The following is a 24,037-nucleotide window of genomic DNA, read 5'->3' as shown; positions in this document are numbered from 1 at the left end:
ATTTTGTGAATTAAGCATGTTGTTCTGCCTTGAATCTTTGAATGAATTATTGGTAACATACGGCATGGGTCTGATCCACTACCAGAAATTTGTTGAGTGACTGAAAATAGTAACTAACACATTCACTGAAGATGAATAGGTGAAGCAATTTGAGAATAATATAGACATTTGCTGCTAAAGCTTCGGGAGACAAGATGTACATAAATAAAAAGTTGATTAAGACAAGAACTGGGTAGCTAAGCAGGATTTCTGAAAATTTGTCTCGCATTGAATATCAACTCAAGGATACAACAGGCAGTCAAGGCTGTGAGTTCAGAGAGGGAGTGGCCTAGAGTCTTTAGAAAAATTTTTCACACAGAAGATTTTGGCTGGACCTTGTGCATTCAGTAGAATGTGGATTACAGAAAGATGTGCAGGATGACATTTTAGGCAAAAGAAACAGAGCAATGTAAGGAATAAGGTTTGGAATGGATCTGAAAACGTTCACGGGAAACAAAGGCAAGATGGCCCTGCCTCTTGAAAGAGGTGGAGGGGAAGTACCTCAGGAAACAGGCGGGCTTAGGAAGCCAGCTGAAGGTTGGAGGGGCTTTCCATCCTGTGGATTGTACTTCAGTCTCTGGTCTCTAGAGAAGAAGAGTGCCATTTTGCTTGCTTTCTGGTTTTGGCTTTCACAATTCCCAACCAGTTCGGACGGTAAGCACAAAATGAGTAGCAGTATCTGCTTATGGCTGCAGAACAGAAATGGGCTTGCTTTGCCCAGAGCTGTCAGAGAATGAGCAGAAGTTTTGAATGTGAACTACTCCATAGAAAAATCATAGGAGATAGTTGATCACTAAGCATTTGGAGTTGCAGACATGTCTACGTATTTGAAGGAAATAATTTGGAGAACAGTTCAAATACTAGGTAAAGAACAATTATTATAACTATATTTCTTTATCACTAATACCTAAACTTCAACTCAGCTTTACTATCATTATAGCTAAACTTTTCATCAATCAACCAATATACAACCTTGCTTTATGAACTGAACGTCTCTATTTAAAGACACCTTATTTAATGTACATTGTTGATTCACTAACATTGAACTCACAGCCAACAGCACTGTAATTCATGCCTGAATGAAGCTTGTCTAACACATTTATTTTCTCCGTAAGACACATCACAGTTTTCTTAGGAACACTAGTGCTTAGTGCTTAGGTACACTAGACGACGCTTCAGCACTACACTTGGGGGCCATTTCAAACAGTGATATCACCAAAAAAAAAAAAAAAATGTGAAAAACATGGCACTAAATAGTCTGCGAAAAGGACACTTGTTTACAGTGTGAGAACAGAAACAAGAAGGTAAAGCATGGCCTTATTTGACCTTAGTTAGGAATGCATGTTAGGCAACTCCAATTTTTCACCACTCTGCACATGTGCTTATCTATAAGTGACCACAAAAAGCATCCTGAGTATTCATTTTGGGGGTTACAAATAAATTTTAGTAAGTAGGTGAATTCACAAATATGGAATCTCTAAGTAAGAGGATTGACTATATATAGTAAAGGATTTGTTAAAAGGATTTGACCTGGGATTTGACCAGAGCTAGTGAAGCAGGCTTTGTAAGAATGCTGGAGTTTGGAACTACCGAGCAGACATTTGTTAGGGGGAGACAGATGAATGAATTAGACCCCATGAACATAAACTGGAGCCCGTGAGGATGGACTTAAACTCATGTCCGTTCTTTTTGCTTCTGTCCTTGGTGTGGATGTCCTATAGAAGCCAGTGTCCTTTGTCATGGAGTTAACCACACACATACCTGGCCCAGGAGTCAGAGATGCTGAAGGGGAATTCAGGGGATGGTGGAACAAGTGCAGTCCTGGCCACTGCCTCATGCCACCAGATGAGCTAGCAGATAAACAACAGCGTGCATGACCTAGAAATAGCTACTGCTTTACTTTAGCCCTCCACATGTCCCACAGAAATTTCCTTTATGTATCATACTAATCAGAAACACATGGCTTGAAAAAGAATTCTGGGAAATGTAGTTCAAACTAGGCAAACTGACACATTACAGAGCCTCCACAGTTCACCCCTTCTCAACTTGGCAGTTACATACATCACCTTAAACCAAACTTAGTCTACAAATAAAGACATTAATGAAGTCAGGCTTCTACCTCATGTGATACAACTATCCCATGTACAAATGAAAACACACTAACCCTTTCCTCAGAAAAGGATACAAAGCAGGCCCCTAGGTGGCTCAGTTGGTTAAGCGGATGCCTTCAGCTGGGGTCATGATCCCCAGGTGCTGGGATCAAGCCCCACATCGGGCTCCCCGCTCTGTGGGGAGCCTGCTTCTCCCTCTGCCTCTGCCTGCCTCTCTCTCTCTCTCTCTCTCTCTCTCTCTGTCTCTCATGAATAAATAAAGAAAATCTGTAAAAAGAAAAAACTGATACAAAGCCCCTTTATTGTTCTTGGCTTATGTCCATTCCTCTCACCTTTTGTATCCTATAATTTAAATACTGAGAAATAAAGCTAATTACTGTTGATACATATTACATGAGATGATAAAGAAATAAGAGAGGAGAGGAAAACAAAAATAATTTAATATATATATTCAAATCAAAATAAGGAAGAAATACCCAGAGCTATTACATTGCTCATTTTTGTAACTGGCCATGTAGTTGTAGCTGGTATTTGTAACTACCTTCATTCTATATTCCCTTTGTTCTTAACAAGCACCTCAACTGGTCATAGTTCTTGCCTGGTAGGCTGACCCATACCTACATTCCTGAAGCAGTTGGGCCATTAGCTATCCTTCCTGAGTAAGAGTAGGTTGTAGTTTTCTATTGACATTAATCACAGGAAGTACTAACAGGTGTCTTCGATGATTTCCTGCAATGCAGACACACTCCTCTTTATCCCCATTGTGTAGTAGCAACTCACTTATCCTTAGTTATCAGGATCAATCACCCCAGCCAATATAGTAACACTATTCCATTCCTTGTTAATTTGGCGGTATAAGGAGCCCAAAGTGGCAAGATGAGCTCAGTTTTGAGCTCAATGGAATCATTGTTGTGTCACTTAATAGAAGCCTTCCTTCCTATAGAACTAAGACCTTTAGATCAACAGAGCCTAAAATCGTAGGAATGGGAGGCAACAGTTTTGTTAGTAGGTCACTGAGGGTAGTAAGAAGAGAAGCCAGTCCCATTTCCATCCCTTCATTCCCAGGCCTGGGAGAAATATCACATGTATTAAATGCTGATTTAGGGTACATACCACACCCTGGAGTACATTATCTCAGCCCCACAGGGTGTTGTCACCTAAGCAGGCACCATAACTGAGTCTTCAGAAAGTTACTTCACCACTTTATGAAGCCCACTGCTTAAGGATAATGGGGAATATGGTAAGACCAATGAATGTTGGCAGACCTCAGGCTCTTTTTCATCCTCTCACTTGCTCTCTCTGATGGAAGCCAGCTCTGTGCTGGGTGAGGTGCTCTGTGCAAAGGCCCACGTGGCAAGGAACTGGTGTCTCTGGCCAAGAGTCAGTGAGTACCTGAGGCCTGTCCACAGCCCCGTGCGTGACCTTGGAAGAGGATCTTCTCCCAGATCAGCCTTGAGATAACTGCAACCCTAGCCAACACCTTGATGATCGTGAGACCCTAAGCCAGTCACTTAGTTAAGCCACACTCAGATTCCTAACCCAGAGGATATGCGAGTGCTAAGTGTGTATTGTTTTAAGCTGCCCGGCTTGGGGGTTATTTATTCCACGGCAGTAAATAAGTAATACAGCAGGTTTAAATGTGAACTTTTGTAGTTGCTGAAGCCTAAGTAGAAATGGCCTTAACTTTTTTGAGGCTAAAGTCTTGTAAGGCTCATCTTTGCCCTGATACCTGAGGATTTAAGAGCAACTTTCTAAAAAGGCACTAAAAAGTTCATCGAAGACGATTCATTCCTAGCCTACTTCCCTGACTGCCTCATTAGACTTTGCTGTACATTATATCAGAGACAAGTTATTAAGTTTCTTCTTTATCACATTTGATCACTATATCAATTGATCACTAAGTCTTCTTACTCTTTAGCTCTTCACTGACCAGTTTTTCTTAGGACAGAATTTGCTGCTCCCTGCAACCTTCTATTCCCTGTGGGTTTTTATTCCAACAAATTTGGCTTAAATCAGAAGGAGATTTCACATACACTCCCCAGCATATATCCATTTGTTTCTCATATATGTATTGATCACTTACATTATGTTCCAGGTACTACTCTGGAAGTTGGGAATGTAGCAGTGAATAGTAGCTTCTCATGACTATCTTTTTTCCAAAAAAAAATTTAAAGAAGAAAAGAACTGTTACCTGGACCTTTGCTAGTGGTAGGTTCCTCCCTTTGAACCTGGTGTCATTAGGTTGCATCAAATGAGAAAAGAGTTGGGGGCAGCACCGCCAGCATTTTCCATATAAAAACTTAACAGTTTTTCAATCAAAATCAGTGATCTCTTGCAAAGAGTTCTTTAAAAATGTTGAATAAGGGGTATGGCATGATCAAAATGGGATTTTGAAAATTAATAAACGGATAAAAGAGAGGAGCAAGGAGCTGGAGGCAGCAGACTCAGCAGGCTGTGATGATGAAGCAAGTATATGGGGTGGATGGCAGTGGGAATGGAGAGGAAAGGGAAGTGAAGAGAAATAGGACTCTGGAAGAATCTGCACTCCCTGTCTGCCACTAGATTGGACATGGAGGCTAAGGCGACATGGAGGCTAAGGCAAAGGGAAAAAACAAACTGGAGTGAAAAGTAACTGGGATTATGAAAACATTACCAGAAATATTAGGGGACGGAGGGGGAAACCAGTTAAGGGCGAGAGAGGAGGAAACTGTTCTATGACCTATTTAATTGAGGTGATGGCAGTGGATGTGATGGCAGGAAGTTCAAATGGAAATAACCAAAGCATGGTGTGAAATACCTTTGAAACGTCTATAATTCTCTGAGCACAAGTTAGTGATGGATATCCAGACTCTATGTTCAATTTAGTGAAGCCTTTTTTTCCAGCTTTCTAATTTATAACGTTTTTCTTAAGTTATGATCTGCTTTTATTTTTTGACTAAAGTCTCATGGTCGTAGTAGTGAAATTGCCTATAAAAATACATACTATTTTAATACTGTGTTTTTCTTTCATTACTAAACATGTTTCCCTTTATTAAAAAAATAGATCTGTTGCTCATAATAGCTTAATTTTATCAATGTTATTTATCTATGAATATATATATTTTTAAAACAGGTACAATAAATTTTTTAAATTATACTTAAAATATCATTGATAATTATTATCAGGGCAGTCATGTCATTTTTATTTTTCTTTTAAAAGCAGATGTAATACTTGACAACTCCACACTTAGAAGTTGGCAGTGTTGTACCCTATACTCAAAATCTGACTTTTTAATTATCTTAACATATAGTGAATGGTGGGTATTTGAGGGACCTTGAATCCCTGTCAGGTGACTATTGAGGCTTCATTCTGTTGATGCTGTTTCTTACCAGTAAAATCAGCCCGTTAAAAACACTGTTATTCAAAGAATTAGTTAATAGATTAGTAGGACCTATGTTTATTGTATAGCCCACATTCTGTGTTGTTTGTATATTGGTTATAAAATGGCAACAGCAAATACCTGCCTCAGTTACCTTGTAGAAATGTTATGAGAACAGTTTTTGTACTATCTGAAGGCCATTTTGAGTTCATCAGAAAGAAGGCATTGTAAAAACCTAATGTGGTACTGTATATTCTCACTAATCATTTCAGAATTTAGGGCTATCATTTATTTTAAAACTATTGTTTTAATTGTATGGGAATGAAAAAGCATTTGCAGACACACTGCCCCTTCCATTTCCCTGTTTCTATTTTTAAGCAACAAATAACTTCGTTTTTCATACTTTCCTACATTCTCTGTGACACTGATAAGGGTCACAAAATACTACAAGGAAACCAGAGACACAGAAAGAGAGAAAATACAGTGAAGAAAGCAAAAGGAAAACTAATAGTAGGAAGAAAAATGCAAAGTGGGACATAGAAGTATGATGCAATATAGCTAAAAGAGGCATGGGGTAGCAGTAAGGATGAAATTAGAAATGATCTTGTGTGGCGTGCTCCTCCTCAAAAATAGCTAATATAATTTTTGGCTGTGTGTGAGGAGGCATTCCCCCAGGGTGAAAGGAAAGCAAAACATAAATGTTTGAAAACAGAGAAGGTTACAGAGCACTGCTGTCTTCTGACTTCTTAAAAGTCTAGACACAGCTTGCTTTGGCTGGCATGTGACTGACAGGCTGCTCTTTGCCAGATTTTTCTATCTGAGGCTAGTTTTGGGTAAGTACTACTGCTAAGGCTCGTATCCTTTCAACCCCCTCCAAACGTGCGCCTTACATGCCTCTGTGGGTGTGTGCATCCAGTCTGCATGTATTCATTCAACAGGAATTTACCGGGGACTAGACATTGTGCCAGGTGCCAGGGACATAGCAATGAATTACAACACATAAAGGTCCTTTATGGAGCTTACGTTCTATGAGGGGAGACAAATAATGAACAAGGTAAATAAGGAAAGTTTACGATTGTGGGAACTGGTAGGAGAAATAGAAAGCAGGAAGAGAAGACCTGAAATATGTGGAGGGGAGGATTTGCATTTTTAAAGGAGTGGCCATGGAGAGCCTCACTGAGATGACATTTCTGGGACATTCTTTCTAGTCCTGATCTCCTACCACCTCCCACTAATAAAGACAATACTTGCCCATCTGACTTTAGAGATCTTTCCTTAACTCCAGGCTACCTGCTGAGTTCTGAGAGCTGCACCCTTTTTCCCTCCCAGCAGTCTCTTGTTCTGGGTCCTTGAAAACCTTGCCTCATGGTCAGATCCATTTTACGAGTCCTTCAGGATTTATGGTAAGCATAAAGCATAGGTGACAAGCAAGTTATTAAGGTATTCCACTCTTCCTTGAGCTACCCATACAGAAAAATATAACATATATATGGTGCCCTGGGGTTCACAGGCAAGGTTGTTTATGTCCAGAGGTGAAAGGACAGAGCTACCCCTGGCTGACCTGAAGGGTAAAGGGATCAGTATATTGACATACCTGTGACCACTTTGCACCAGGCACACAGGATGGAAGGCTTTGCCTCCTCATAGCTTCATTTTGCCACCTACCATGAAGGAACTATCTGAACCTAGATTCACTAAATCTGTGTAGTCTAGAGGTGCGGTGCCTGTCAACTTAATCCTGCCAGAACTTGTATCCATCTCATTTCTCCTTGTCCTTGTCACAGCTTGAGACAGGCTTTTCTCTAATATTTCACTTTACCTAGAACATTTGATGTAAATCTGGGCACCTCAAAATTGGAAAGATAACAGCAGAAGTGTTAAAAAGAAGAAGAAAAAGGAAAACAACATATGTGTCTTAGGGGTGAAGAATTAAACTTGAAAACTTACAATATTTAGATGACCTCATCTTAGTTTGGATGTAGAAAGGAGCTGTTGATAACGAGTACCTCTCAAGCCCCACTTCCCCACCAGAACAGAAAGTGGAAAATTAGTAATTTCTAGGTGAATTTGAATTGTAGACAACCTGCTAACATAACCCTAATTTTACTTTGCTTAACCAGTGCAGATTAACTATTTACACTGACTGAACTACTGAATATTTGCTAAGTATTTACTTTGATTTATTGCCGAAAATATATCTTGAGGAAATGACACTAAGGAGTTATATCTCTTCTTTGTTAGTGAATAATCACTTGCTTCTAAAGATAGAAATGAGAAATCAACAGTAATTGCTTCTAGATGTGGTGTCATTCAGAATGTGTAGACAAGCTGAGTTGTCTAATATGTTTTTAGACACAGCTCAAATTAATTAGGTAATTGAAAATCTACATTTCACCTTTGTAAACAGATCTTGAATTCAAGGTATATTAGCATATATGATACTGTACCATTTTTTCACTGCATGGACTGCTCAAGAGCTACAGCATTCCTCTTTCCATTCAAAGATTATATATTCTAATGCTTTAAGTGATGCTTTCATTAACTAGCACTTTTCAGGCAGTTTTTGTTCATTACTGTAGAATTGGCCTTGTAGCTGTTACTCATCAGTTAGTTTCCCTGTTCATTGTTCTAGGCTACCTTACAATTATTAGTTAATGTAAGGGATGAGTATTTAAAAGTTGACCACCAGAAATTCTTGTGTTTTTAGTGAATCATTCATTCTAATTAGCTAGAATCAGGAACTCTGGGGAAATAACTGATTAAAGAATCATTTAAAATAATCTATTTATATATTTATACAGATCACCAATATTTGCCTTGATTATATATACTTAATCAGATCCAATATTTTCCTCTGATTTTGATTCTTTCAGTTTTCCAGTAGTCACAGTGAATATAACTAGTTTCACTTCAGAAATCTCACTTTAAAAAAAAATTAAAAATAGCCACCATGTTTTTTACAGCTTTCTGAACCAATTTGTGAAAAATCCTTCGAAGAATTTGGCACTAAAGGTGGCAACTCTCCTTTTACTGAGATAACTCTTCCCTTTAAAGATAAAAAATATAATTATTTTTGGAATACTTTGGGGTAATCAAATAATATGAATTTGTATTTCTACTTGAAAATTACATATTATGAGTTAATTTGCAAGAGTTATTACTTTTACTATCCCTAAAGCAGTGTCTCATGGCTTTTAATGCTATGTCCCTAATTGTTGGAAAAGTAATTTGGGGAGCAGTGGCCCCTAAGACAGAAACGTTCATCCTTTTTACTATATATTAAATATTGATCTGCCTTCCTACGGCTGTCTGTGCTTCACTTGTCCTCTGTTTCTCCTTCCCTCTGTCAGTTCGGTCTGGGTCACTGCTCTTGATGGTTCTCTCTGTGTCTGTATATTGACCTGTGACTCTCTGTCTCTCATCTGGTTTAGTCTCTATGTATGACTCTTTTCTTACAGTTTTGTCTCCTGTGTCTCCCTGGCTTCCCCAGTCTCCCCCACCTGGAGACTCGTCTACTAGCCTGTAGTATCACATCTCCCCCAGCCCACAGTCTGCCTGTCCCTGGCTGACATGAGTGGTTTGCCTAGGTCCACTGACCTTCACTGCTCTTTCACTGTGAGATATGTGCCTCCCTCAAGCCACACGGTCTCTGCTCCTACCCATGCTTTCCCCGTCTGCTTCCATCTGCACCCTCCTTGTCTGCTCCGTCTTGTCAGAGACGGACATCAAGTCACCAATAACAAATCTGTCTGCTGGCAAAATCACCCCGAAAACATTACTCTTCAGAAGAACTCTGTTGCTTTCTAAAAGTGATTCAGAACCTCTAAAATAAATATTCTTTGGTACCAAGATGAAAATTCAAAGTGAACATTAGGTACCATAAACAGGCCAAATATTTTCTGTTTATAAAATCCCAAATTGTAAATAAATAAATAAATATAAAAATAAAATCCCAAGTTGTTCTCAAGTGCTTGAAAAGCAGGGATTATATTTTTTAAAGTTTTTGTTTCATCATATTTTTAAAAATATAGTCCTTTTTAGTTCTACTTAATGATAAATATAGTTCTGTTTAATGATAAATTTTGAGAGATAATTTATTTGATCAATGAGTTTAATCTTTAGGTATTGGAATTGATTTAACTGATATATGATATCTAAATATTCCTTGAGAATTAGTATGGTATTTCTGTCCATATTGTTTGTTAATATCGCCTTCAGTCATATGTATCTCACCCCAAGTATTCAATATGTTATACCACTAAATAAAGAAATCTTACACCAGCTAGTTTACAGATGTTTTGAATAATCTCATGGCACAATCCTTGACAGAATTCAATTGTACTACACAATTTCTTAATTTCTAAAATACGATAAAAGTTACTTTTTGAAAATATGGGCAAAGAAACAGAAACATTATTTTAAGCTTTGTGTAGCAATGATTTCATAAATGAGACTTTTGTAAGAGACCCTAAATTAAAAATTTCTAATAACCACCTAAAATCAGTGTTGGCTTAGAGATCCTTTTATTTTTAGCAAATGTTTCAGGTATTTTTAAAAAGCAATATGAATGATTTCAGATTTTCACTTTTATTTCCTTTTAATAAATTGCCTTCAAAGAAATTTAGGGTCTTCTTTCCATTTTAATTTTGTAGCAAAGTAGCCATACCTTTCCTGCTTAGTTTCCAGGGGGAAAGTGTTTAAGCTTTTAAAAAGAAATTAGTGATTTAAGTCCACACATACAAGTGATTAAATATAACCAATTTTGGGGCGCCTGGGTGGCTCGATCATTAGGCATCTGCCTTCGGCTCGGGTCATGATCCCAGGGCCCTGAGATCAAGCCCCACAGCATCGGGCTCCCTGCTTGGTGGGAAGCCTGCTTCTCTCTCTCCCACTCCCCCTGCTTGTGTTCCTGCTCTCACTGTGTCTCTCTCTGTCAAATAAATAAAATCTTTAAAAAATAATAAAATAGGGATTCCTAGGTGGCTCAGATGGTTGGGCGTCTGCCTTCAGCTCAGGTCATGATCCCAGGGTCCTGGGATCGAGCCCCACATGGGGCTCCTGGCTCAGCAGGGAGCCTGCTTCTCCCTCTCCCTCTGTCTCGCCCCCTGCTCATGCTCTCTCTCTCTGTATATTAATAAATAAATATAATCAATATTTGGGAAACAGTGGGAAATAGTGGGAAAGCTACTTGTGGAACTAGATGATACGTGGTTTGAATTTTATAGTGAAAAGTATAGTCTTCCATAACCTTCGTAGTGTAGACTTTTGTAGTGCTGGTGTTATGAAAGAACAGTCTCTCAGAGTTACTTGGTTTTGCTTTTCTTCAGAAACAATATCAAACATATAAAATCAGCATTTGTGGTAAAACTTACATTTCAGAAAACCCAAATTTAGTTATTTTTACCAATTAATGCATTAATAATTTTAATTAATTTGTTTCCTCTAAAATTAGAGCCTAACTTCATGTCTTTCCAGAAACTTGAGTTATTCTTGGTTCTTTTGAGGCAAGAAACTAACTGTAAATATTTGTTCTTTAATCCCACAAAGATTTATTGAGCACTTAGTATGTACTAGGCACTAGTCTACACTCTAACAGTATAAAGATTGCTAGATGTGACTCTTGACCCTCGAGGAGCTCATGGTCTCCTAGCAAAAAGTCTTCCGCTCGTTGCAAAGATTCTCTTTGTTCATAAACAGAGGATGATCATTGAAATCGGTAGGGTAAAGAGGAAAATTAAGGACATATGGTGAACTCCTTCAGGACCCAAGAGTAACTCTTAGTTCACTGACATCCTCTATTGACTGGTATCCCACTGCTATCTAAGAGTTAGTGCATCTTCTGAAATTATCCACCTTCCTTTCATGTTAGTATGAGACCCTGACTTTTCACTTCAGGTACATGTTTCAAATGAATATGTTGTCATTTCAAACTCTTTAATGGTAGTAAGTCACCATTTATGAGGAAAAGCTTTGGATTTATCATGACTATGGGTAGTTTATAGTCTCCCAAATATGTAGGAGAATTAATTCTATAATATGATCAGATGAAGATCTACAATCACCCTGCCTATAAAATGGCGATAATGCTAGTACCATCTCACGGGGTTATGGTCAGAATTAAGTGAAATAATCCATATAGGACTGTTAAAATTGTACCTGGAATATAGTTAGGACTCAATAAATACAGGCAGTCTTCACTTTGTATGGTCCCAATACCAAAATTTTGGTAACCGTAGTTTAGTTAAATAACACCAAATACACCCCAAAAACAAAGTTCAAATTTCAGTTACCACAATGTATTAACTGTGAATAATTGCATTAAGTACAAATCTCTACGTAAATAACAGATGCACATCATGATCAGCGGCCAATCACATCACTTCTTTCAAAATCTTTCACTGACCAGTCACTGCATATATGTTAGCCAGTTCATGCACAGACAGCACCTTCTTCCGTTTTATAAAAATGGATGATCAAAAGAGAGACTTGGCCAACAAAGATGAAAATGCAGCAAAGAAACGGAATGCTGGAAGTAAAATTGTAAAGTGCTTGTAATGAAAAAGATAATGTCCCGGAGGAAGTGACGCTAGCAAAAAACACTTCGCATGAAATGAACTCTCAGAGATGTTTCACGACATTGGAAGTGCGAAGGAAGCTGATCCAAACTTAGGAGCATGAAAATTAGCCAAGGCAGAGAAAAGATTTGCTTGAACTGTATCATAAGTTATATGAAAGGAAGGCAAGCACTATTCTAACTACTTTAGTAGGTTTTTTACAAAGAAATAAAACATTTTAATTCTCAATGTTTCTAATGTTTTAAATTACAGTGTACTAAATATAATTGGTTTTACCTTTTTTTCATTCCCCTACTCATTTTTTGCAGGCAGTAGGAGGATTTTTAATGTTTTGACAAAAAAAAAATTTAAAGGTCATCAAACAACCATAGTTTTCCCCATTGATTATCATGATCACTTTACATGGTTTAAACTTGTATGGTCATTTTTATAATATTTTACACTGTGCAAAGCAAGGACTTCCTATAATTATTATTATTATTAGAAATAATTTTATCCAGCAAATCAAGTACTGTAGTTTTAGAGAAATTGCTCATTGCTTTTCAATATTTGAGAATTAAAAACTTTCATTTCTCTCCTGCTTCTGTCTTTGTGTTTTCTAGACTAAGTCCTGATTCTAGTCATGTCTCATCACAGGGTTAACTTCTAGAGCCTCCCAGTGCATCTTCTACAGAAATACAGTATTTATCCTCGGTTTGCCTGTTCTTCAATCAACCTCATTTCTTCATTCTTCTAAATCTACTAAAATTCCATGCTGACCCTTTCCCTTTCATTCTTCCTGCTAATGTTCTCTTCTTCCACGCTGTCCCTGAAAGACTATCGGTTTTTAATACATTATCTTCCTTTCAAAATGACACCTGCCCTAGAACATATCCTTATGAGAAACTTCTTTAAATTCATTGGTTTCTTCCTTATGTTTCATCTACATTTGTCAATCATAAAAAAAATGAATTTAAATTATTACAAGAAATTCGATGTAAGCAAAATGTAAAATTCTAGCTGGAAGTTAACCAAATTAACACTTGGAAATGATGCCATTATTAAAAATAAATGCTGTGCATTTTCGCTATATACCTTTATGTACTTCTGGAAACATGTGAATGTGTAGTTGAACATTCAAAAAGATAGTTAAATTTTCATTAATACGTAATGATAATTGAAATCTTGCTTTCAGTTCTCCATTCATAGCAGCTTTGACATAATTGCTTCCTAGAGTCTGAGGCTCTCAGCAGGTGAAACCGTCATCTGCCTGATATTATCTGCACACACATAGGGGCTACTGAGAGAAGAGCTTCAACGAACTCTAGACAAATAAATGTGGATTTGGGCATGAGTCTTTTGCTCAGAAGAGAGGCCTGGTTGGTTCTCTTTAAGACCTTTGGAATCATAGTGAGGTGACTTTCAAGAGGATTCACTTTAATAACCTGACTTACTACCCCACTGTGTAAAGCCAAGGACTTTGTCAGGTTTATAATGCTAAAAGGAGGGGCGCCTGGGTGGCTCAGTTGGTTAGGCATCTGCCTTCGGCTCGGGTCATGATCCCACGGTCCTGGGATCGGGTCCCACATCGGGCTCCTTGCTAAGCAGGGGGCCTTCTTCTCCATCTGCCTGCCATTCCCCCTGCTGTGCTTGCTCGCTCGCGCTCTCTCTCTCTCTCTCTCTGACAAATAAATAAAATCTTTAAAAAAAAAATGCTAAAAGGCGGGGCACCTGGGTGGCTTAGTCTGTTAAGCATCTAACTCGATTTCGGCTCAGGTCATGATCTCAGGGTCCTGGGATCAAGCCCTGCATCAGACTCCTTGCTCAGCAGGGAGTCTGCTTAAGATTCTTTCCCTCTCCCTCCTCCCCTCCCATGTGCTATCTCTCTCTCAAATAAATCTTTAAAAAAATGAAGTAATAAAATGCTAAAAGGAGTTTTTAATTTGTATATAAAATCTTAAGTCTGGTACTACCTTTGCAATTTTCCATGGTCGTTATTGCATTTCATGTTACTAAATATAAGTGTTCATTTTTCCCAAAAAGGTATGAGTGTCTCTATTTGCCTTACTTTAGCTCATAGTTTCTTAAGAAGATTCCAGGGAAATTCACAGAGGCCCCAAATTTGTGATGTCTTGGCACCAAGATCAATTAATTTGAAATCTCTTTAACAAAGTAATAATTCTCACAGCACCTGAAGGAGTTATCTCCTGTAAACAGAAATTCTATTCTATTCCTCATTTACTTCTCTGAGGCCATGTCACCTCCTGAATTACTGGTTTCATTGGTCATAAGCTGTCATTTCTGTTAGGTGTATTTTACTGTGCAGTATAATGGAAAATTTTTCATTAAACAAGTTGTGTATCTCCTGCTCTAAAGTGTAAGCAGAGTACAAATTTGAATGTAGAAGACAGTGACTGGAATAATCAATGCAAGAACATCCTTAAAGCTTTCCTTGTGTAACAAGGGCAAACTCAGCTAAAAAGTTTTTTTAAATCCTGCTTGACATAACAAGAACCTTTACACTTTATCTATCTGGGACTATCTGTGAATATACCTGAGTCATCACCAGAGTGCCTTTCAACTCAGCCCTGTTCAGCTCAATTGCTCTTCCTGCCTTATGCAGACATTTAAAAATCTTTGAGGCTTCTGGTGATGGCTGTGGAATTTTTATATTTAATATTATTTTATAGCACAGGAAGTTCATAGTTCATGAATACCACAGCTCTACAAAATATAATGAAGGCTTTTTCCCTGAATACACAAAATCTCTTTGTAGTCTGGCTATGTGGTTGTGTTATATTCATGTCATGAGCTTTTATTTCTAAACAGTAGTTATATCACAGCAGCGTCATTATTTTTTTAAATAAAAGAAGTAACACCAGAAAAGTCCTTCTCAATCTGAAAAGAAATTCTGTGTTGGCAGCTCTACCACATTCTAGTTTTTCTCTACGTGTTTTAGAAGAGTAAAAGCATCTCACATTACTGTTATTCACCAAGAGCTGTCCTTTCATCCTGTTCTTGTCCTCTGTTGTCTCCTATACAGAACAGTGCTATTAGCTATTTTGTGAATTTATTTCATAGAGCAATAAGTGATTTTTTTGTAGTGACTACCTTGATCTGGTTAACTTTTTCCATGTTATTACAATTTCAGTGTTCTTCATCTCTATCCTTTACCTTCAGGTACCCTTTTTCTTAATTGCCTGACTTATCTTAGATATCTCACTTTGTCTTACACAGTTTTCTACTTAAAACACAGATTAACAGTTTAATCATTTTAGTGCATTTTGAGGTAGTTTTCTGTGAACTAAATTGTTGTAAAGTGTAGTGCTGATTCTCTCCCTGGAAGTGAGAGGCATCTTTTCTTACTATATTCAGCTGCCATAGTTTTCCTGGATGCTTGACTTGGCTTCCTAGACCCAGAGAGAAACTTCCCAGTGCCTGGTGTATGGATCTTGTCTCCTGCCTTTGCCTTTTGTCTTGCTCCTTGACTGATGTGGTTCTTGGGGACCTACACTTGCCCTTCAGGTGACAGTGCCTTTACACCCTGATGCCGGACCAGTGCTAAGTTATTAGGACATCTGCAGAGTGGGGAAAAACATGAAATTAGCACCATCTAGTCTACCTTGCCCTCTCTGCCTGACTTGTACATCATTCTTAGATCTTCTGGTCTACACTGTTGATTTAATTACATGCAAAAAAGCTTGCTTTGCTTTGTTTTTGGAGCCTCTGCTGGAGAAATGAACTTCCTCATATATTCTCAAACAAAGCCCTCTCCTCTGTCTGGATCATGAGCAGCTTTGGGAGAGATGCATTTGGAGAGATGAGGAAGCAAGGATCACCTTCCTAGCCAATAAGATAACTGGTCAACAGGATGGTGTGAGTCAAAGCCAGATCTCCTTCACATCCAGGTGTTTTTATGTGCATACCATACTGAGAATACTGCGTATAGCTCATGTGTTAGCACATCGTTTGGCCCATGAGTACAAAATAAATGGTCTCTGTAATGTCCATAGGAGGTTTCATCTCTCCTAGGTGGGGGAGCTAAGACATGAAGCTCCAGCTAACTGTTTAAAACAACCAATTTATGTGAGTGGAAACGCAGTAAGTTCATGGCCGAGGGAGAGCACTGTGGTCCCTAGTGTATGGGCAAAAGTTTCCAAAGAGATGAAACTTGAAGCAAACCCTACAAGAATGTTTATAATTAACTTCGCCCCCACTATTTCCTGCTTTTTACCATTAGTGGATCTTGGCAGCTGGTTTTGCCATCTTAGAATAGAGAATACTTATGGAGAGCCTAATAACATAAACCCTGATGCTTTGTGCATTTGTGCTTGAAAGTTCACTTCTCTGAATTCCAAGATCCTAATAATAGAAAACTGTTAACTTCTCTTTGAGCAAGTGTAGCTGTCCTGTTCTCCTGACAGTTTTTCTTCTTCCCCATTTAGATTATAAATACATGGGAGCCTGGGACCATGTGTTTCTTATCCTTACTTTGTAATTCCCTATGGATAAGACTGGCCCGCTTCGTACATTGTAATCTAATCGCTCACTAAGAGGTCTCTGTATTTGCTGAAGGTGATGGATTAGCCTTTTGAGCACCCCAGCCCCAGCAGTGCTGGTTGTCTTGGGCATTCCCAGCACCTGCCTTCTTCTGATCTCTATTTCTCTTCCAACCAACTATGCTGCTGCTTTTTTTCGCTATCACCCCATTTCCGTAGCATATTAAATATACTTTTAAGGAGATGTCAAGACTTCCCTTAAGAATATGGGCTTTTATTTGTGACAGCACATAGGCATTAACAGGAGATAGGCATGTTGGCAGATGAAATCTGACCAAGTACAGAGAAAGCCTTAATTGAGAGCACACAAGTTAATTTTAAAACCCACCAAGTTAACATAGCTTTACTTCTTAGTTTAGTAAATGTGTTTAGCTACTGTTTTAACTCAGTTAATATAATCTTTCCTCAAATTCAGTTGAATTCACTTTTTTCCAATTCACTAAAAATATTTTTATTCAGCTATTGTTTTTAGACAACTAATGAACCTTTTCTCTGCGGTTCTCTTTTGCAAATGGACTGGTTTCAATATGTGGGCTTTAATTTATGTAATTGCTCTCTTTTATTCTTCTTTGTGATCCACCTTTCATTCTGTTTGGCAGACACTGGTTGCTTTGTAGTTTTGAAAAAAAATAGCATATAAGTATACCTGGAAAGAATAGATAGCAGCAAAATTATTCTTAAGTGAAATTTTGTGTATTGTAAACTTTTTTATAGACTATCTTCTTGAAACCTACTTCAAAGCAAATATGGAAGTCTTCTCATCATTAATGCTGCACAGATTCATTTATTTAACATCAAACAAATATTGATTAACTTCCTACTCTGTGCCAGATAGAGTGCCGGGTGGTGAGGATCTAGCATGGAACCAGACAGACAAGAACCTTGCTTGTTGCCAGCACATGTTTTGGCGGGGGCACAGTAGAGATGCAGACAACAGTCACATACACAGCCTGTCCAGATAGCAGCTGACTTCCCGATTCTTTTTCCCTTTACCATTGCTTCAAAGCCACATCTACAACCTTGTTACCTGTAGTGTTGTGTTGAGTCTAGTCTCACAGTACTACTACCTCCATCTAGTAAGAGCTGTTTAAGGGCCTTGTTCTAGTACAGGAGAGCAAGAATGGAGAGGCTTCTGGCAGGGTCAAGTTTCTTGTTAAGCTGAAACTAAACGTGCTGTACTTTCAGAATTGTAAAGGTGAGAATTCATTCACTCATTCAGCAAACATTTATTTTTTTTTAAAGATTTTATTTATTTATTTGACAGAGAGAGACACAGCGAGAGAGGGAACATAAGCAAGGGGAGAGGGAGAAGCAGGCTTCCTGCCGAGCAGGGAGCCCGATGCGGGGCTCGATCCCAGGACCCTGAGATCATGACCTGAGCCGAAGGCAGACGCTTAATGACTGAGCCACCCAGGCGCCCTCAGCAAACATTTATTGAACAGTATATCAATCAGGGTTTTATTATGTTACAGGCTTTATAACACCTACATGCCCTTAAGTACCTCATATTCTAGATGGAGGGAGACATAAAATAAATAATTGCTGATAAATGTTACAATTAAAACATATACCAAGTACAAGGGGAGCACCACAGAAGCAGGAACTAACTCTGCCTGGGGTAGGGATAGGGGAGTCTGATATTGGTGAATCAGGTATTGAAGGAAGCATCTTCAATGGGGAACAGCAGGTGGGGCCCATTCTGAGACCTGTCTTCAGAGGGGGAGAAGGATGAAACACATAGGTCTCTGTTGTATGTGGAGACTAGACCAAGAAGCTGAGGTGGGATGCAGAGCAAACACCTGGAAGGGTTGGGAGTGGGGGAGGGAACAGGACATAAATTAATCAAGAAAGCCCCGATGAGAGAGTACAATCTGGCAAAGCAAGGGGGTTGGGGGCTGGGGGTTGAAGCTGATAGTAAACTGATGGACACTAGAAGAAATTTAGTTAGGGATGCTTAGGTTTCTTAAGGCACAGGAACTGAAGATGTGCAAAGGGAGGTTATTGGCAGTATTGTGACCACAATGATAGCAGTGAGGGGACAGTTAATGAACTGAGGGGTAGTCCCAGCAATACCTGGCATAATAGATGTTCAATAAATATTTGTGAAGCCAGAAGGGGCTGGTTCTCCACAGATAATGTGGAGGAAAGGGATGAGATACCAGAGTTCTGAAGAGCTCTTAGAAAATGCTTAGGTTCCCCTCTGGGAGAGGATCCCAGAACCCTTAGAAGTACAAAGCCCACTCCTTTAATCCTGGAGACCCAAGGGATTACCCGGAAGTCTACCAGATTTCCCCACCCCTGCACACTCCTGGGCTGTTTCTCTCACCTGCACCTCCATCTCTGCCCACTGGGGGGCGGGGCTCGAGGGCAAGGCTGGGGGCTGCTCTGAAGCCTCGAGAGCCATCAGTTCCTACCAGACTCCCGGCTCGGGTGTGGTCTTACCCCATGGCCCGACACGGGCCCTCAAACTTCTTCCCACAGCCAGGCAGTGGTAGGGGCGGGCCCAGAGGGCCAATGCCTGTGCGGGTTGACGCTCCGCTCTGGTTGAGTGCCCAGGCGGCTCCGGGCATGCTGATGGTCCGGCCAGGGATCGGGCCGGGGGTCAGCCCAGGCCCTGAGGGGTGGGAGGTGCCCCTGGGTCCACTGCCGTACAAATTCTACAGCGGTATGGCACCCCACAGGCCCAGGGTCAGAGCTGGCGAGGCTGGGCCCTGGTTCCGGAGCCCCTCGGAGGGCGCCTTCCCGAGGCCCTACATCATCCTGCGGTGCACCCCGAGTTTGGCGCTGCCAGAGGATATCTCGGACGTAGAGAAAGAGATGGAGCAGCTGGCCAAGGAGCTGAGGCAAAAGAGGATGGCCCTGGGGTACTCGCAGGCCGACGTGGGGTTCACCTTGGGGGCTCTTTTTGGAAAGGTGCTTAGCCAGACAACCATCTGCCGCTTCGAGTCCCAGCAGCTCAGCCTCACCAACATGTGGAAGTTGCGACCACTGCTGAAAATGTGGCTGGAGGAAGTGGACACCAAGAACTTTCTGGGCTTATGCAAAATGGAGATGATCCTGCAGCAGGCTCGGAAGCAGAGACGGGCAAGCAGGGAGAGTCGCATCCGAAACAACCTGGAGCAACTCTTCTTGCAGTGCCCAAAGCCCACACCCCAGCAGATCAGCTGCATCGCTGGGCAGCTCCGACTGCAGAAGGAACTGGTCCGAGTTTGGTTCTATAACCGGAGCAAGATGGGTGGTCAGCCAACCATTGATTTCTCCCCACCAGAGGAAGTGGGGGCAGCCGGGCCTCCTTTCCCAGGGGGACCAGTGTGCTTTCCCCTGGCATCGGGGCTCCATTTTGAGTCCCCCCACTATGAAGAGCCCTACTTTATACCCGTGTACTCCCCTACCCCTTTCCCTGTGGCAGGGACCCCCCTCTTTGCCCCAGCCACCGCTCAGGGCCACCCCAGCCTTTCAAACTGAGGGGCCTTGCCCTTCTGGGGAGGGTTGAATGGAGAAATGGGTTCCTAAGGTTCATTTCAGGGTTGTGAACATTAAGAGTTCCATTCACTGTGTAAAGAAGTTAAGAATACCTAAGGGATGAGTTGGGAGTTTAGGAAATTTGGGGGAGGGAAGTTGAAGTTTATTAATTCCATTGTTTTTACCTAACATTGGTTTTAAGGTACATTACAATACATATATGGTTTCAGATATTTTGTTTCTCTCTCTTTGTTTAATTAATCAGAAATTAATTGTGTCTGTTATTCCTTGTGGTTATCAGTAAACGGATTTTTTTCTTATAAACACGATAGTGAGTGAAAAACTCAAGTCACAGAAGATTATTTCAAGTATACCATTTTTTATCAAAAACCAGCAGAACTTTATGTAAATATAAACACAGGTTCCAAGATAATAGTAACCTCTGGGGAAAGGTTTGAGGTTGGGATAGGGCAGGAGTTCACAAAACCTACCCAGAGAGAGCCCTTGCTAAAACACAGGAGCTTTCTGTTCTCCTCCCTTTCTTGAAAGATGCATTTCTTTTCTAATTCACCTTCTCATTTAGAGTGCCCAGTTTCCAGTGGAGGTCTCAGTCCAGCTCTCCACCCTGTGGAATCCCACCAGGTATCCCCTAACTGCCACAGTCATTGTATTTGGAATCCCTTTGTTACTGAGGTTGGCATGCTGGACAGCGCCAGCTCAGCCCCAGCTCCCGCTTACTTCTCTGGTTTTCAGCTCTGTTTGGTTTATTACCTGGGGATGTTACTTTCTTTTGAACCCAGATAGGCTACTTAGAGAATATCTGCAATGGTTGAGTCAACATTCCCTGGCGGCCTGTCTGATGGTTCATCCTATATCACTTTTCCAATCACTTCTATGAAATTGGTCTTTTCTAGTTTTCTACTTCTACATTGGTAAATTTTGGTCATCATTATATTCCAAACAGAAATCATTTTTCTGTCTTTGTACCTCTGCTGCCATAAACCTGCATGTAATATTCATTGTTTTATAATTCCATCACTAAATATTATATCTGAGTTTATGTCTTCTATTTAATTACTATTTCTGTCAATATTTTCTTTCTCTACTTTTTTTCCTTAATCAGTTTTTACAAAGAATTTATCTATAGGTATTTACAAAGAACAAGTCTTTTTATAAAATTTTATCTTATTTACTGCTCTTTTTATTTTCTAATTGGTTAACTTTTAGCTTTTATTTTTATTAATTGCTTTTTTCTAGTTTTCTCTGGTTTCTTCCAATGTGTATTTTTCCTTCTTGTCAGTGTTCAAAGATAAAACACTGACAGTACACATAGGTTCATGAAAATGGAGATACACTTCACTTACTTATAGATTCAATAGGTGACTAATCATTCACTCATGGACTATCCCACTTAAAGTCACGTAGCACCAGTCCCATTTCTTCCTTTTCCCATACAGCCCTTCTGGACAGCCTTGAAAGGGAAATGTTTCTGCAGAGGGCCAGGTGGTATTTAATGGCAGGATGAACCATTGTGGTTGTGTCAACATTCGGCTCCTAAAAGCTGTGAGGAGGCTCTGACCCAGGCTGCTCCTCGAATTCTGCAGCCCCTGCATATCTGGAGAAATGGTAATGGGCTCTCCATCTCAGGGAGTGCCTCCAAGGGTCTACCTCAGCACCTGCACAGCTGCAGCATTCGCACAGCCCCCGTGCCTCTGCTTGGCAGACACCACTGTGTGTCACTGCTCAGTCCTCACATAACTTAAGATGGCTTTTTCCATCACTGCTCCTCTTGACTTGCCTGTGAAGAGAGAAAAGGCTGGACCCCCGGGCAACTTTGACATTTAAAGAATTTCATATTTTTCAAAGATTGAAGACTCTGAGTAGAAACCTCAATAATAAAATCCTTCAAAACTGAGAAGGAGCTGTCCTTTGAGTTGGGAGAAAACCAACAGTGTGGTGTCAGTGCGGAACAAGGTCAAATATACAGAAATCAGGTAACATAAAATCAAGTGAGATCTACCACATCAGTAACAAAGGTTTCCGTGGTACCATTAGTGAGAACCAGTCTCCGTGGAGTAGTTGGTAGAGGCAGATGTCAAACAACAGTCCAGAGGCTTCCTACTTGCCAGATTTCCCCCAACTTCAATTAAAAACACAAATTCCAACCACTCAAGATCTTCACCATCATTCTGAAATATTCGTTAACAAATGTTTCTTTTAATCTTGTGTTTTAAGACAAGGCAAGTATTCTTAACCTGATGATGCCGAACCCCTTTAGAGCACAGGCGGAATAGTGTGTTTGTACATATGTGCATCTTTAAAGATGGTGATGGTAGCTGTTATCACTTTCTCAAGGAGGCATGACTCTTTGTAGGTCTATAGTTTCAGAATTTTAGAAACACATTCCCTTTGGCCACCTCACTTTCAGGAGTTTTCCCTTGACCCAGTATTGGCCTAACAAGTAGTTCGTGGTTTTCTTTGAATATCTCTAGCTCAGTATAGAATAGAGGACCTGAATCACTTCTTATATAAGTCTTTTAAATTCAAAATAAATGTTGTATTATTGCCTTTATTGTTCTTATACTTTTATCAATCCTTTACACTTTAATTAATTCCTATCATAAAGAACAATTTCTCTTGTTCCCAGAATCTTTCCTATCTATTGTCTAAGAAGACTTGAAGTGTTAGGATATGCTCCCTTATTCCAAAACATTATCTTGCTCTTGAAATAGCATCTAAATATTTTCTATAATTTCACATTTTTGATATATACATACTATACATCTTTGTTTATTATACTAAAACTATGTCATGGGATTTATTTTTCAGTATAGCCACTTTTGTTTATAGCTTTCTTCCAGAAATCGTCTTGCTTACTAAACAGTATTAGTTTGCTTGGCAGAACCTGCTCACGATGAATTTTTTAGAGTACAAAATTGTATTATCAGTGTAAAACAGTGTCTTGAAAGTGAAAACTGCAGTGCCATTCCAAGAAAATCCTAGTGGAATATGAGAGTTATTACTTGACAAAGTGATTGTAAACTGAAAGAATAAAACTTAGGAAAATAAGAAAATTTTGAAGAAAAGAGTCAGGGTGGCCTTGTCCTACCAACTGTTATGAAACTACAATAATTTCAACAGTATGGTGGTGCTTATGGACAAAAATAACAGAAACGAGTATTTGGCTATTCCATTTTGTGGGAATGTGAATTGGTGCAATCTTCATGAAAGGCTATTGGGTAATTCATATGGGAAGTTTTTAAAATGTGATTTTTCTTTGGCCAATCATTTCAACTTTAATTGATTTTTATCAGAAAATAATTGTATGTGTGTGCAAAATTTAGCAACAAGGGTGGTCATTACAGCATTTTTTTAAACAACAAAAAGTTGTTAAAACTAAGTGTTCAACAAAGGGAAAGTAAATAAAAAGGAACACCATATATGGTAAAAAATCGTCTTATGGAGCTACAGTTTTGACAAATGTCAGAATAGATTATTGAGTGAGGCAAAAGAGTTTCTTAAGCTTTATGATACTTCTTATTTTTTTAAGGAAAAGGGTATGTTACATATACAAATCTATAAATATGTATCATTGGTGATTTTTATAAAATTGTTTTGCTATATATATTACACAGTAAACATATTTTAAAAAAACTTCTAAAGGAAGGTGCTAGGAAATCTAGGGTTCCTAAAAATATTCATTCTTCTAGTCTTATAATCTCTAAAATGGTAATTTTTCATTGTAAACAATATTTTGGAATAATAAATTTGACCTTTTCATTTTTAGTCAGATTTGTAGTTTCTTTAAAAAGAAAGGCAGTTCTCTAAACAGAGGAGTATTGGGATATATCAGGGAGACACTGCTAAAAATTAAGTTTGTTTTTTTTTTTAAATCAGATTCCCATTAATGTTAAAGAGCTGTAGTGTAGCTCAGTGAGTGAGGACACCTGCCA

General features: G+C 39.3%; 1 protein-coding gene across 4 annotated transcripts in view; it reads left to right on the top strand.

Moving 5' to 3' along the window:
* Positions 1 to 24,037, top strand: part of ARB2A (ARB2 cotranscriptional regulator A) — a 392,989-nt gene that overhangs the window by 256,503 nt on the left and 112,449 nt on the right. Inside the window, exon 11 of one of the 4 annotated variants that reach the window (XM_028089289.2) lies at positions 19,304 to 19,498. The exons of 2 other annotated variants lie outside the window; for them this stretch is intronic. In XM_028089289.2, the coding sequence (XP_027945090.1) occupies positions 19,304 to 19,431 (128 nt within the window). In that variant the 3' untranslated portion in view covers positions 19,432 to 19,498. Of the gene's footprint in view, positions 1 to 8,472; positions 8,496 to 19,303; positions 19,499 to 24,037 lie in introns of those variants that run through there. One more of the 4 variants, XM_028089290.2, reaches the window with a different exon arrangement.

The sequence above is a fragment of the Eumetopias jubatus genome, unplaced genomic scaffold (genome assembly GCF_037043125.1).
Source record: "Eumetopias jubatus isolate StellerSeaLion01/CBP00866 unplaced genomic scaffold, mEumJub1_p1.0 scaffold_5, whole genome shotgun sequence".
In the NCBI taxonomy this organism is placed as follows: domain Eukaryota; kingdom Metazoa; phylum Chordata; class Mammalia; order Carnivora; family Otariidae; genus Eumetopias; species Eumetopias jubatus.
Note: the sequence above shows the minus strand (reverse complement) of the source record. Positions and strands in the feature narration are given on the sequence as shown.